General features: G+C 37.6%; 1 protein-coding gene across 2 annotated transcripts in view; it reads right to left on the reverse strand.

The window, feature by feature from the left end:
• Positions 1-15,258, reverse strand: part of LOC122080293 (probable aminotransferase TAT2) — a 17,937-nt gene extending 2,679 nt beyond the window's left edge. Inside the window, exons 1-7 of one of the 2 annotated variants that reach the window (XM_042647248.1) lie at positions 14,859-15,254; positions 14,269-14,608; positions 13,980-14,198; positions 12,349-12,408; positions 11,485-11,640; positions 11,307-11,400; positions 10,819-11,175 (exon numbers count right to left, since the gene is read on the reverse strand). In XM_042647248.1, the coding sequence (XP_042503182.1) occupies positions 11,057-11,175; positions 11,307-11,400; positions 11,485-11,640; positions 12,349-12,408; positions 13,980-14,198; positions 14,269-14,608; positions 14,859-15,175 (1,305 nt within the window). In that variant the 5' untranslated portion in view covers positions 15,176-15,254 and the 3' untranslated portion in view covers positions 10,819-11,056. Of the gene's footprint in view, positions 1-10,818; positions 11,176-11,306; positions 11,401-11,484; positions 11,641-12,348; positions 12,409-13,979; positions 14,199-14,268; positions 14,609-14,858 lie in introns of those variants that run through there. The other variant, XM_042647249.1, reaches the window with a different exon arrangement.
• Between the last annotated feature and the right edge of the window lie 432 nt (positions 15,259-15,690).

A 15,690-nucleotide genomic window follows, 5' to 3' on the forward strand; every position in this document is an offset into this window, starting at 1 on the left:
CGCCCAATTAAATCTTTCGGCCCAATAGTGGTTGAAAAAATAAAATAAAAAAAAATAAAAAAAAACAAAACATGTAATCCACCTTCACTTCCATCCAAGGCTTCAATGTGGAACATTTTAGAACGTTCGAATTTCTTAGTTGTTACCTACTTCCAATGACATGTAATCCATCTTTCACGTCCATCCAAGGCTTCAATGCTAAAGGTTGGGGAAGTTCACGTAGGAGGGAATAAATGATGCACGTCACGCGCCTACTCCCCCTGATGCATCACCTCAATTTGGTTTTATAAATCCTCAAATCTTTTTTAGCATTTTTTTTTCTTTTGTTGTTGTTAAAATCCTCAAATCTCTTAAAAAAAACCCTTTGGATGGGGACAAAAGCCCAATTGTAATATTATTTCTATCTCCATTTCCATTCAGCGGCTGTAAGGTAAGATTATGTACATACATTGGCCATGAATAAAAATTGGGTCCCAATCTTTCAAATAATTTATAAAAAAGGGAAATTTAGAAGGTAGGGTAATTTTTACATCTAGACGTAGGGAAGGATGAAATAACAATCCCGCCACCATCAAAAATAGAAATTTTGTTACTGTTTAATATTTCCATGTGTGTTCCTATTAATCCTTATGTTGGTGTAGCGGCCACGATGCCTTTTAGGGAATCTTCTCCCATAATTTATTTACTTATTTTTATAAATAAATAAAATAATTTCTTTATCTATTAATCAAAGATGGATCATGTTTTGGGCATGATGTGGAGCCATTCACCATTAAAATTAAAAAAAAAAAAAAATGGAGAGAGTTCTCTAAAAGTACAGATGTCAAAACATAATCTGAATTGATGAAATTGATATGTGTTGGATCATGTTTTGGGCTGAGGTTTTATGAGACTAAAACCAAACTCGATAGCAGTGAACATCCAACCAATCTTAAAAATATGACCGATAAAAAATAGGGCTGAAACTGATATAGTCCAATAACAAAACAATACCAACCCGGAATTCATTAAGAAAAAAACATTGTTCTTCATACTTTTGAATAAATTTACATTGCCAATTGATAAGAAATTGAATCCAACAGAAATAAATGCTTCCATGTGGGTTCATGTTTCTATTTCACTCATTCTCACAACACCGATAAAACTACAATTGATCCAAACAGATTGATTGACATCCTTACTAGAAGAGCAGTGTGAACCTTATACTGTAAGCGTGCATGAAAGCATCAACGAAGGTGAGATTTTTGCCTCGTTTCACCCCCTATGTTTAAGCACAGGGGCCATATCCCCTTTAGCTTCCTTTTCACACACACACACAAAAAAAAAAATCTTTATTAGTCGAAGTTATCAATGTACTTCTCAAATCCCATCAACTACATGATTACTCTCACCTGCTTTATGGTGGATTAAATGTATTCAATTTAGCTAAATTACACATCTAGCAATATAGGTAGTAAATTCCGCATCTCAACGTCCATCAACGACCTTTCCCAATCTTGTCTTTACTATTTTGTTTTGCGTATCTGTTATTAATACAGGTCCTAATATGTGTGGTTGGGCAACTTGTTTACGTTATAAAGGAGAATGTATCTCATTCATAACCGATTACTTGATGATAGGAAATTCCATCGAAACAACCACTGGGGGGGTTTCTTTCTTGGAATTCAACCGGTATAAATGAAGGGCTGGAGCATTAAGAAAGTGTGGACCAAATACAAAGACTTACATAACCTCTTTTTTGACCGAACACTCAACTCATGGCCTTGGAGCATAGTTCTCCTTCTAGATGTTTATAATATCCTCCCTGATATTTCTTTTTTCGCTCAGGCCTAACAATGAAATGAAATTTTTTTTGGCCTATCTAACATACAAGGCTATGATCGGGAATACATTTATTTCTATTTGTAACCGGGATAACAATGTACTCATCTCTTTATTTTAATGCATTTCCTTCTTTAGAAAAAAAAATCTTTTACCTATTTCCATTTAGATAATGACATTTTTTCTTTTAAGTGAACATTTTTCTTTTTATTGTATTTGGGTGAAAAGATAGAGTTATCCCTTGCTGATGATATCAGTACCCTTAAGATACGTTTTCTGTTCCACCAAAAAAAAAAAAAAGTTTTCTTTATGTCTGTCCGCTGTACCAAATGTCCAATTTAAACACACTTTTCTATTATGTGACACATAACTTCCAATGAACATTAGACTACAATTTTTTAGGGAGTAATACAAACAGAATTTATAATCGTATTTTTTTACTCATCATATGATGACATGACATTGGGGTAGAAGGTCTATTGTCGTACTTTTACAGCCTAGTCCAACATCTCCTTTCCCTTCCATCGCCAGCTCCGGCTCTCCTTTCCTATTGCCAGGCCGCCCCATGTGTGGCCATCGGAACCGCTAATCATAGTTAGCAAAAATGAGAATGGTAAAAACATGGAAATGAATGGAATGAGTTTTAAATAGTAAAATTTTTCTTATGATACGATCAAATAAATGGTAAAAAAAATAGAAAGCAGTAAAAATCAGAAAACAGACAGTACGGGTTTTAAACGTGTAGATTTCAAATAAATGGAACTAGAAAAATGGTAGTATACTCATATAAATTAAGGAATTAACTAATGTTCAAAAAAACTTCAATATCTAACATTAATGCCTATACATCCTATGCCTCATTATAAGTTTTAAGACATATCATTGAATATCATCTAACACAAATTCTAAATTCATACACCACGCATGCCTAAAGTCTTATTGAGTAATGTGACTAGGTTATGGTGTTGTTCATTGTTGTCAACATAGTCAACACACTCTTGAAGTGATATATGTTCAGTTAGAATTAGGAGTCATCACTTTAGAAATATTTTTCAACAAATACGTTGAAGGTAATATCATGAGATATATAGTCCATTGCATTAGCTTCAAGTTGACGAAAGAATCAGGTAGATTAGAGTCCAGAAGAAGATATATGGTCAATTAAGTCATTATGTTCAAAAAACAAGTCTTAAAAAAATGCCATAAAAATGGGAACGTGTTTTAAAAGTGTTTAGAATGGAAGTGCTTGAAGTTTGTTGTTTTTTAAGTATCTTTGGGAAGCATATGGTAAAACGTGTTTTAAATGGAAACACGTTTTTGCTAATAGTGCCCCCAATCATTTCACTCTTCAACCCCTCATTACTGGTGTAAGCACGCAAAGAAGGATAACATGCGAAAGCTTACTTGATTTTGGGATATGATATCTTGTATTCCGCTACTAGCATAAGTGGACTAATTTCGAAAGAAACCCTAGAATCCTGTCGACTGGAATGACCTGGGTTCAGTCATGACCGATTCCTATCCAAAATCGATCAATTCACCCAAGGATTTTAAACTCAAAATCACAAATCTGGTCTTGTATGAAAATACCCTTGATTCATGGAATGTTGATATTTTGAGGCCATTCTAGACTGATTTCAATTTGATAAGGATTATACACGAAAGATCCTTTTTTGGCTCTCTCTTCAGCCCTATGTCTCTTATCCTTAGGAGGTCTTCCTCCACTAGTAGGTATTTTTGGAAAACTCCATCTATTATGATGTGGATAGTAGACTGGCCTATATTTCTTTCAATAGGACCCCTACTGATCTCGATCATGTGTTTTGAAGTCCTGAGATCTAGAAGATTCAGATTAGTACGTACATCAAAAGTTGGATAGGCCTTCCTTAACCATTGTAGCTATACAAGTCATCTTACAAGGTCCATTAGACCCTCACCCCTCCAAAAAAAAATTTCGAATTCTCGATCTAATCAAATATGATTTCCAATATGAAAGAATTTATATGGTATAATTCATCTAAAGCGACCAAATTCATATATCATCACTCAAATCGACCCTCGTGCCTAGTTAGCAATTCGGTCGAATAATTCGTGAATTATTCGGCCGAATCGAATTTTTTCGAATTAAATGAAAAATTATGACCGAATCCGAAAAAAAATAAAAATCGGTAAAATTTGCGGTTTTTTCAAAAGTGAATATAAAACGCGAATAAATCGTGATGAACCAGATTAAACCGAATTATTCGGTTACTATTAACCCACTTAAAAAAAAAAATCAAAATCGAACTTTGAAGTCCGCGTGATTTTCTCTGGAAACCAAATCTCTCCCATCTCTTACCCTCTCTGAAAACCAGTGTCTGCACCTCGTCGGCTCACCGCCTCGTTGCCTCACTGATCATTGCCTCGCTGCCTCGTCGCTCGCCGCCTTCTACGGTCTTGCCTCGCCGGCTCACCCTCTCTGAAAAAACTAACACACCTCAGGCTTCTCAGCTTGTAGACACATCTCACGGTTTGGCCTTTTGGGTTTCCACTTTCCACTTACGGTTACGGCATCTTTTGGTTCTGTGGACTCTTGCTATCTTGTGGCTACGGGCTACCGGCGACCTCACTCCTTCAGTCCTTCCAAGTTCCAAACTTCCGATCCACTTCCTTCCTGCAGACTCTTGTGGCTACGGGTTAGTAATCATCCTCCTGAACAACGGCAGCAAAATCCAAAATAATTTGATTGTTTAAAGGAGAAAACAGTAAGTGTTGGATGTTGGAACTCATGGTTGTCTGCAATCAAGGGATTCTTACTAGATCGCAAAGAAGGATCTTTGCAGCACATGTGTGAATTATCTTAAACAATTTGCATTTGATAAACTCCTATGACAAATCGCCATAGATCATCTGTCATAGGAGTTTTTCTTTGATTGTATCTAACTGCCCTCTCTGTGTTAATTACTTTCTTTTTAAAAATTTTAGTTATTCTTTTTTATGTAAAAATTACTTGTCATTTAAAATTGTATATTTACGCTTTTGTGGATGTTTTGCTTTATTCAGAATAGTTTTTCCTTTTAAGCATGGATGATGGAATCATAGAACTAGGTGAGTCATGGATTGAATGATGTGATTTTGAACTTTTATATTCCTACAGGACAATTTCTTTAGAAATTGGATTACTGTAACTATTGTTTCCATCACCTGATGACAATTTTTTCCTAGTTTTTAATTGTATTGTATATTTGAACTACAATAATTTGCTCTTTTTAGGTGTACATATTAAGTTAATTACTTGATAAATAAAAAAGATACAATAAATTAAAAAAAAAAAGTCCAAATATTTTGCCCGACTTTTATTTTTGTAATTGAATAGTTCTTGAATCCGAATACGAATCCGATTTTTATTTTGTCCGCTTTTTTGACCGAACTCTTAAATTGGCCAGTCGAATTATTCCGAATAATTCTCCGTCCGAATAATTCCCGAATCTGAATTTGCTAACTATACCCTCGTGTATAAGTCATCCAACATGATCCATTGGATCCGAATAAAAAAAGAGTATTTATTCATGATCTAGTCAGATCAAGAAATCTTACTCATTTGAATTTTTATCTGGATCCAAGTGGTGATGTACGATTCTTAAAATGGATTATTTTGTCCATATGGGAAGATTTGGTATGTCGCGAATTCTAATTTATTTGGAAGTCTATTGGAGTTTTAAGTTTCAAAACAATTAGTCTCTTCTTTTGTTCAAGTTCTTTGGTACTAGTAAAAACATGTGACTTAAAATTTAGTCCCACATTGGAAACTTGTAAAAGTTTGTTTATTTGGGTATAATATATATATATATATATAGGATTTAGTCTTAAGAGACATAGGGTTCCTTAGAGAGAAGTCTTTCCACTCTCTCATGTATAGTGTACAAGTGACACACTCATACCATACATTGACACCTATAGAGAACAATTACACCCTGTGTATGAAGGGACAATACCCAATACAAGGACTACATTTCAAAGGTTAGTGCATCATCTGCATTCATTTCAGATAAGTCTAACGCTGCCGCTTTAATAATTCTGTTACGACACTCTCCCATTGTTTTTTTGTAGAACTCTCCCGTTGTGCCAAAAAAAAAAAAAAAAAAAACTCCCATTATGAATCATTCATGAATTATTGAAGTGGAACACTATCCATCCTCATTCCTAGACCGAAACCTATTCAACCCGACCAAAACCAAATGGATTGGTTTTGGTCTCCCTCATAATCATTTATTTTTTTATCGGTTTGATTATTGGTCGGTTCAGTTTGGACCAGTTTTCAACCGGTCCCAACATACCTCGGTACGAAACCAATCCAATAAAGATTGGTTTGGTTTGATTCGGATTTTATTGGTTCGGGCTAGGTTTTGACACCCCTAGTAGGTGGCTCCTGGTATTCTAGGGTCCTAACCCTTTACAAATAAAATTTCTGTGGGGAGTGTGGCCATTGAGCCCAAACACACACATGGGACACCCAACATGCATCTAACATCTGAGAGGACTTGAGGTGCACACCCATGTATTGGATTGTGTGCCTGGGTCCTCCCAACCATTAGATGCCACGTTGAGGCCCCAATGGTTGGATAGAATCTGAATCCCACATGGGAGGGGGACGAAATGACTTGCTCGGAAAATCATATTTATGTTGATGCTTTGTCATACACTCTCATTGGGCCTCAGGCATGCCTAGGAACCGCAATCCCCCACAAAAAACATTTCCACATAAAATTTGGTTCAAATGTGCACGCTTTTATGTATAAAACTTTGTAAAACTAAATAGTAGGCTGATAAGGTGGTTGTGGCTACATGAAATTTGAAGGATCTTGTTCGTGGGGAGTGCATGGCTAGCTTGTCTTACACCTAACCCCCTTAAGCTATATAATAAATTTTGGAGAAAAGGGTGCTAATAGTCCTTGTGTCCAGACACTGAGGGGGAGAGGGCAGGGGGGTCATTTACCTCACCCTTGTTAAATACAAAATGCACACCCCTATTGATGCCCATTTTGTCAACCAGATGATATTAATAGTGAAGCAAATTGATAACTGTATGAGTGAAACATCACATTGAGAAGAGACAATCTCTACCCAAAAAACAGGAAAAAAGGAGAGAAAATCGGTTAGTTTTATAAATGTTGATCGAAAGCTCTGTTTTTCTATTGAGATAAAAAAATAATCTTAATCATGGTTTTAAGTATCGGTGCGTATCGTGCCGTATCGGCCGATACGTATCCGTATCGGTAGGCATCGGCACGATACATACCGATACGCTACGGGGAATTTTGGGCCCCCTTTTACGTATCGCTGTATCATGCGTATCGTACCGTACCGTACCGTATCGGTACCGATACGTACGATACTCTACGATACGAACTTTTGAAAATCTGAAAAATTCCCGAGAGTATCGGTACGTATCGGTATCGTATCGATATGTATCGACCGTATCGTGCAGTATCGAGCCGTATCGTACTGTATCGGTACCGTATCGGTACGTATCGACTGAAAATATGAAAATTCCCGTGAATGTGCCTTTTATTGTTTGAACAAACACTTCAAACTTTCACCAATAGTTTTCTATATTTCTCTTCTTTCTTCCCCTTTGATTCACACACCTTTTTGGAGACTCAAATGGTAGATTGAAAGAAACATTGTCAAAGTGAATGGTTCAAAGAAGGAGAAAAACATAGTCCAAGAAGAACCTTGAACTTGAAAGTTGAAAATTTTGAATAGTAAGTTCTTGAATCTTTACTCACTTTTTTCAATTTTAACCTTAGATTTTCAAGTTTTTTTACAAATCTAAGGTTCATCATAGGGGTGTCAACCGGTCGGGTCGGTTCGGTTTCGATCGGGCTTAATCGGGCTTAAAGACTTTCAAAGGCTACACCGTGTCCGCCCATTTAACTAATCGGGCTTAGTTATTGAGGGCATGGTATACTTTATATTTGGTCGGTCGGCCTCGGGCTATAATCGGGCCACCTTAATCGGGCTTTAGTCGGGCCTTAATTGGGCTACGGACATGTTTAATGTTAAACGGGCTTTAACCGGTTTTTAAACGGACCCTCTTTAAAATGTGCTCTTATATTCTGGCCCACTCATGCAAACCCAAAAAAATGACAATAAATTAATAAATGATACCAAATATAACCATTATTTAAAATATGAACATGTTTTTACTTTTTAGTTTTTACTTTCTAATTTGGGGGGTAAAATAGGTATTCTACAATCATTAAAGGGTCGGGCTAGGCCAGTGCACAATAGGCCGGTCTCGATCGGGTGTTAAACGGTCGGTCTCGATCGGGCGCCCGACGGTCCAAGTAGCAAAACCAAGACCGACCGTTTATAAACGGGCCGGGCTCAAGCCCGACACGTTTAATAAACGGTCCAGGCTCAAGCCCGACACGTTTAATAAACGGTCCGGGCTGGACCGGTCTATAAACGGTCGGTCCCGATCGGTTTAGTCGGTTCGGGCCACGAATTGACACCCCTAGTTCATCATACTTAGAATCACATTTTGTGCATCATTATTACATGAAATCATTGGATTTATAAGGATTTACAAACTTTTTTCAAGAGAAAATGAGGGTTTCAATTTATTTCAAATTTTTTAGATCTACTCATGCTCAATGATTAAAAATGTTTAGATTTTTTATATGTTATGTAAAAACAAGTGTTCTACAACTTCCATGGAAAATTTTGATTTTTCTCAAAAAAATATATTTGTCTATCAATACCATACCCTCATCATTTTGAACATTTTCAACTCAATATATTTGTCTATCAATACGATACCCTCCACTTAAGTATTTATGCATTCTACATGTTATATATAACTTTTTTTAACTGTTTTTTTTATGCAAAAGTGTATACAAATGTGTTCCCTATCCATTTATGTGCGTATCTTTAGCGTATCTTAGCGTATCTCCGATACGATACGATACCCTCCGATACGTATCTTAATTTTGACCGACCGATACGGCGACCGATACCGATACTTTAATTCTTAATTGATCTCCCTGCCTAGACATTGATTGAGGAACCATACTCCATCCATATTGATTCCATGGAAGTTGCAAGCTGAGATTCACTGATGTAGTAAAGATCCTTCAAGCTATTGATGTACCAACCCAGGGAATTCCTAGAGGGGATTTTCTCTTGTTGAGAGGTAGGAATGACTTATTCATTTACTCAGTTTCAAATTGAATTAGTAAAAATGGCGTGACAAAGCATTCCTTGGAATTGTCTCCCTTTTTGACTAAGAGCAATCACGAAAAAATATGTTACTTACGATGAATCTTGTTTGTAGCTAGAGGAATGAGGAAAGAATTGGTTCCTAGGATCCTCTTTTTATCAATACTTCTCAGGAGTTGTATAAACACGATCGAGAGATCATATGAACAGGACATTCGACAACCAGAGCTATAAAAGTAATTTTTGCTGTCTCTATGCATATGCCTAAAGGTATCTATCTAGTGATCACCTGAACCAATCAACGTATGTAGTGCCAGGGGAATCCCAATACCACCAAACCTAGGGGTGCATTTGAGTTTCAAAAGCAATCCATTAACCAACATGAATGGAATAAACAAGGCAATGGTGGGGCATTGGAAGTCACTCTTGTGCTTGTGCGTGACATCTACTCCAGGAGAGAGAATGAATTTCATAGGATTCAATTAGCAAGACTTTGCAAGACTGCATTGGAAGAGGCTATGACTATTTTGTTGCAAGGAGGACAGGTTCAGGATGTTGCAGTCACTCAAGGGGTAGGTGGCATAGTGGCCCCTAAATAAAGGGTAGGTGGCGGGCTTAAACCAAGTTTAGGTTTCAACTCCCAAACCTATGTTGGCAGCAGTCCTTAGTAATCCCTCACCCAAACAAACCCAAATACAGTTTACATTCCAAGGTTTAGGAAACTGGTTGTGGGTTCAAGTGGCAGTGTTGATCTTGTGTAAGCGCTGCTTTGTCATATGAGGTATCATGTATCTACGAAGAATTGGACGAAGAGAAAGCCCACTCAAGCATGAAGAGTTGTCAAGGTAGCATCTTGATGGAAGATCAATCCAAGCTTTGATAACATGTGGCATGAGGTTGAGAGGTCAATTGGAAAACCCAAGCTTCATTCAGTGAGACCAAAGTGATGAAGGGTTGAAACATTTAATTTGAATAGAAATAGGAAAACCATTGTTGTGAAATATACAACTCCATCTAATCCAATGGTCATCACGCATCAGAGGTGTTTAAAATGAGGATAACTGATAACCTAAGGCAATCATGTTTCAATCTTTCTATATTCCAAGATAAGATCTTGTAAATTGAAAATGAAAATTACTTTATTGAATTGAGTTCCTATCCGGCTGTGTAACATACAGTAGTGCCTTCTAGTGTCTATCTCTCTCCTCCCACAATAGGGACAGATGTGTCATTTAATACAAGGGAAGACAGAGGACACAGAGAAGTGTTAAGTTTGTCTCGAATTCTTGACCCGTTTTGAAAATTGACCAAATCCGACATATTTTGGTGGCGACCCGAATGAGAAGTTTTTCTGATATCTATGATGGAAGCAGAGGGGTTGGGGCGATAGGCCCAAGCCCGGAGCCCATCATTGATTTTGTATGGGGGTGCGGGGGTGTAATATGGTTCAACCGGATCAATCGCGACCCGATGGGTCGACCCGCGACTTGGAGTATATAATGTACTGTTGCTTGTTGAGAAAGTCATTGTATTTTGGAGGTTTTTTGAACTAAGGTTTCAGGGTGAGTTTTCTCGCCACTGCTTGGGTGTAATCTCTCTTCTGCATAGTAAAACATCTTCTTCACACCACCCTGGTGTGTGAACCTCATTAAATCTCTATGTCGTGTGGATCCATTGTCTTTTTATTTTTCGTGTTTCTTGGTGTTTGATCTAACAAGAAGCACTACCGTACGCTACATAGCCGGACTAGGAACATTATCCCTTACGGATTTCATTAATATGATATAGCCGGACTGGGAACATTATCCCTTACTGGGATTTCATTAATATGCTATAGCCGGACTGGGAACATTATCCCTTGCTGGGATTTCATTAATATGATAATTATTTCATTGAGATGATTTCCTAAAGCTAAAATGCTCAATAAACCTAAGGACAGCTAACTGGTCACAACAATACAATGGAGCTTGACAACCAACGAGCAGTTGACGATCTGCTCCCAAATGGTTCACACCAATGATATGTAGTTCCCTTACTCGTGCTTGGAATGCCTATGGCAGAAAGCTTTTAATCTCCCCAAGCCATCTTCAAGAAAACATGGATCGATAGCAAAGGTGATGCGGAGCCAGTTTTTCAGTCCCACCACAACACCTGCAACAAAATGTCATTCCTAAGCCATTACAAAGGACTCAAATTCCTGAAGATTAATGATTTGATAGTGCATGATCAGCTAATTCCAATATTTTAGCAGTTCCCATATCTTCTTTTATTTCCTCCCTCACCTGGAAGAACAATCACAGATTCCTCTTTCGCCAATTTGAAGCAGAAGTCCATATCATCCTTAATGTCTTCTAGAAGTCCCAGATTCATTTTTACCTGCATTGCAAGAAATGAGCAAGAATATCTCTACCACCTATTTGATTCCAAGAGCAAAGAACCCCATTTCCCCAGGTTCCTTACCATTACAAACATGGATCCTTCTGCTTTATGTGGACAAGTAATGCAATCAATCTCCTTTAGTCTCTGATCACAAATGTCTGAAGTGTTCTTCAACATATTTATGATCTTCTGAAAGAAATCTTCTTTTGTTTTCTCAAGGATTTGAGGAAGTGCCCCCTGTGTATTAAACGTCATCAAACATCAAAGTGAGGAAGACAAGTATATGGTTCTGAAAACAACTAAACTTGCAATAAATATGTGCAACAGTAAAGGTTTTAGAGGTGAACTTCAAATATTCCAAGTGAGTTGTGAATTAAAGACACTATATTTTACCTGATTCCCCGCACCACCACCCCACATAAAATTGAGGAATGGGTAATGTTTTTAAACACCAATTAAATATTTTAAGAAAAAAAAATTGACCAAAAATTTAGAATTGTTTATGGCTACCAATAAGATATCTATGAAAAAAGGAAAAATGAAATGACATTAAAATTAAATCTAGATAGTGGAAGCCATTACATACAGAAAATACATGTGGTGATTGAATAAAGCCTAGAGAAAAAGCTTGGGACACCTTCAATTGTTGAGGATCATCTGTTATTTGGGATTGGAATGGGATCCAGAGTAGTTAAAAGTTGAGTCTATTTATGTAGTATCCTTTATCACACTTGATTTGCATTGAAATTGTGTGTCAATTTGAGACCTTAATTTCTCTTCATATTTTCATACCAATGAGGGATCATTAACTTCTGTGTTGGTTTGCCAAAGGATCAAGTAGTTTTTAAAACCTAGCAGCTCTTGAGCTACATAGCAGGATGTATACCACATTTTCTATCCAAAAAACAGTTAAGCAAGAAACAACCATGCATCCGAGATACAAACCTGAATAAAAGTTGCTGGATCAGCAGAGATATTGAGATAGCCCTTAATGCAGTCAACAATCTGAGGGAAATAACAATAAAATAAGAGTTAGCACAGGCTGTGATATTACAAATCTAGCTATTAAAATCTTAATCTGTTTATTATGTACAAAGGCAGATGGAAAACATCATATTGTTGCCAAAAAATTTCATTTTGGCAACACATTTTTTTGACATTAGAGAATGACAGCACAAGTTCACTAAAAGGAAACCAGTGGGTCACCGAGGATACTTATGGCCATGAGAAACTAAAGGATGATCTTCACCATTTATGTTCGATTAATGAAAATCATAAATTAAAGTGTCATCCACATCCAAGAAGTATTCACTGTACTACAATATTTTAAAGCCAGGATCGTTATTCATCATGGTATTCATTGACACTAAACATCATTGAGACTCATACAACATGGCCCTTCATAAGGACACCGAAGCTACACAAACACATTACGAAGGTGTGAACCACAACATTCTCAGGAGCTACTCATTACCTATTAATGAAAATTAACAATATATTGAAAGTGAAATTAAGAACGCCTATTGTTGAGCATGTCATGTTTCTAAGTTGGTAAAAATCTCATTGCTAATCCAACCTTTGTGATGACTGCCATTTAGGTGAAACATAAAAAAGAAAAGAAAAATAGCCATAAAATGTGAATTCCCATGCCATTGCTCATGACCTACATCCAGTATAAAGTACGACAACTGATCCAATTACGAATATAAGCAGAGAATGGGGCAACAAGTCGAGCAACAGAAAACAGGAACGGGGATGGATGAAGGCCAAACTTTTTCTTGGCATATATGCGAGCAGGGCTGGCCCAGTCGAGAATTGTCCAATAAGACAGAAGAGGCGGGTTCGGAAGAAGGCCAAATCCTATATATAAATATATATATATATATATATATATATACATATATAAAAAGATATGCTAGCCTTGATAAAGGCACAAAAAACAATTGCAAGTGATATTAAAGTGGAGTGGTCAGGGAAAGGTAACAAAGGAACAATGCTGTCAAATGTATCATGTTTTTTTTGGAAGAAAAAGAAATTTTGTTTTGGATAGGATTCAGTCACTCAAGAGTACCCACAGTCCCAATTACTGGTCAGATCGATTAACTGAGCTAATATAGGTTTGTATTAGTTGGGACCTTACCTTATTTTTAATTTTTATTGGGAAGAAGGCATATGCCATATGGTCCTTGCATCCTGTGTTTTGCCTGACCCTGCCGACGAATTTCCATCTAAGGCTTGAGTTGGCTGTTTCATCCCTAGTTAGCCAATTTTCTTCTTATCAGACCTTAGTGAATAATTTACAATATCTTGCAAACTATATGTTTGGCAAGTTGCTAATTTCTTATACATTCCACCATTCTTCCATGTATCCTTTCTTTGGCATTTGGGATTTTGAATTCCTTATTAAACAGCAGTCCTAATTCTATTAACCTTACTCGAAATAATTATCTGTATAACAGATTACTCTTAAACAGTGGTGTATTAACAAAATGTATTGTCGGCAATGGAAGAAACAACAGATAATACTAAAAACAGAGTAGGATGGGAAAAGGGATAAGTTAAGGATGAGGAATTACCCTAGTCTTTTTAAGGATTCCACTAGGATCATTTATCACCAACCAACCTACTCTCCAACCAGGCACTATCCATCTTTTGGATATGGAGCCAAGAGTAAGAACTGGGACAATGTCACCAAATACTCCCATAGGCACAAATGGTTTACTCCCAAAAGTGAGGTGATGATAAACCTCATCTGAAATTACCAGAAATCCAAGCTTTCTCGCAGTTTCAGCAACCTGAGAGAAATAAAACAATCAAAGATAGCCCAACAACAACAAATAAAAAAACCCAAAAGAACCCACTCACCTTCTCCAAATGTTGATAAGTGAAGACATTCCCACAAGGATTGCCCGGGTTAATAATAACCATTGCAACTGTGTTCTCATCTGCAAGATCTTCAATGGCATCGAGATCGACATCCCAACCCTTCTCAGGAAGAAGATCAAAGAAGCGTATTTCGAGATGGCTATAAGCAGCACGAGCCTCATAGACAGGGAAACCAGGTCTAGGAAGCAAAATATTTGCACCAGGGCGAGCCAAAACAGATAGCGCCACTTCAATCGCTTGTGTACAACCAATGGTGATGTAAACATCATCAACTGATAACTTGTATGGAAGATCAACAGAGAGATGCTCTGCCACAGCCCTGTTCTCGTCAAAGGGGAAACATTAAAAAAAAAAATGTCACTTTCATACCTTTTGCTTCCAGGGTCGATTCCGACTCGAATCGGATCGGAACCATTCTAAAAAAAACCCCTAGAAAATAGGATCGGTGATAGCCGATTCTGATATGAATCGATCGATTCCCATCCGATTCCATTGGATTAGGAAATTAACCATTAATGAAAATAATGAAAACATCATCCAGAAGTGTAATTAGTAGTAATTTAATTCACCTGCGAGCAGAAGGGAGACCAGCGGTGGGAGCATAAGAGTTGAAATTAGCAGAGTGAAGAGCATCAGCGACGGCTTTCTCAGCTACCTCGGCGGTACGGAAGCTAGGAAAGCAAGAGGGATCGCCATGGCCGAGAGGGATGGTGGGTCTAGGGTCTGCAGGCTCAAGAGTGTCCTTGAGCATACCCAGAACACCTCTAATGGTGATTTCAGGAGGTGTATCCAGGTCTCTGTTCCCTCTGAAACCCCAGTGCGTACCGTTCTGCAACTTCAAATTCAAACCATTCTCCATTATCTTCAAGCCGTTGCCGTTCTCCATTACTCTTCTTCTTCGATTATATTTTTGTGGAGATTATAAGAAAGAGAGACCAAGACTACACTCTCTTCAGTTCATGCATGTATAAATAGAGAATAGCCGCCCCGCACGTATCGGTATCGCTCGTCCCTGGTGATTAAAGTGACACGTGTCACGTCCATAACGGTGAAGGAACAACCACTCAGACGGTGACTATCCAGTGACTGGAGATGAAATTCTATCCCAACTTTTGCTGTTGAGTGACTAGAGATGAAATTCTATCCCAAGTTGTAATGTTGATTTTCGTGGTCTTCGTTTTATATGAGGAAATCTCTCTCCTGGGACCCACATGTCAGTGGTCCCCAACTTTCGTTTCAAATAAAAGTGGCAAATTTTGGTATCTTATCATGAGACCAGGACAGCAATACTTTACGTGGGGAAATCTCTCTCTCTCCTCCCTCTCTCTCTCTCTCTCTCCCGTGGAGGATACAGTTAGCGGCGGGAGAGGTGGGACCGTGGGAGTTGTAGGCTAGCGTAAG

The sequence above is a fragment of the Macadamia integrifolia genome, chromosome 5 (genome assembly GCF_013358625.1).
Source record: "Macadamia integrifolia cultivar HAES 741 chromosome 5, SCU_Mint_v3, whole genome shotgun sequence".
In the NCBI taxonomy this organism is placed as follows: Eukaryota; Viridiplantae; Streptophyta; class Magnoliopsida; order Proteales; family Proteaceae; genus Macadamia; species Macadamia integrifolia.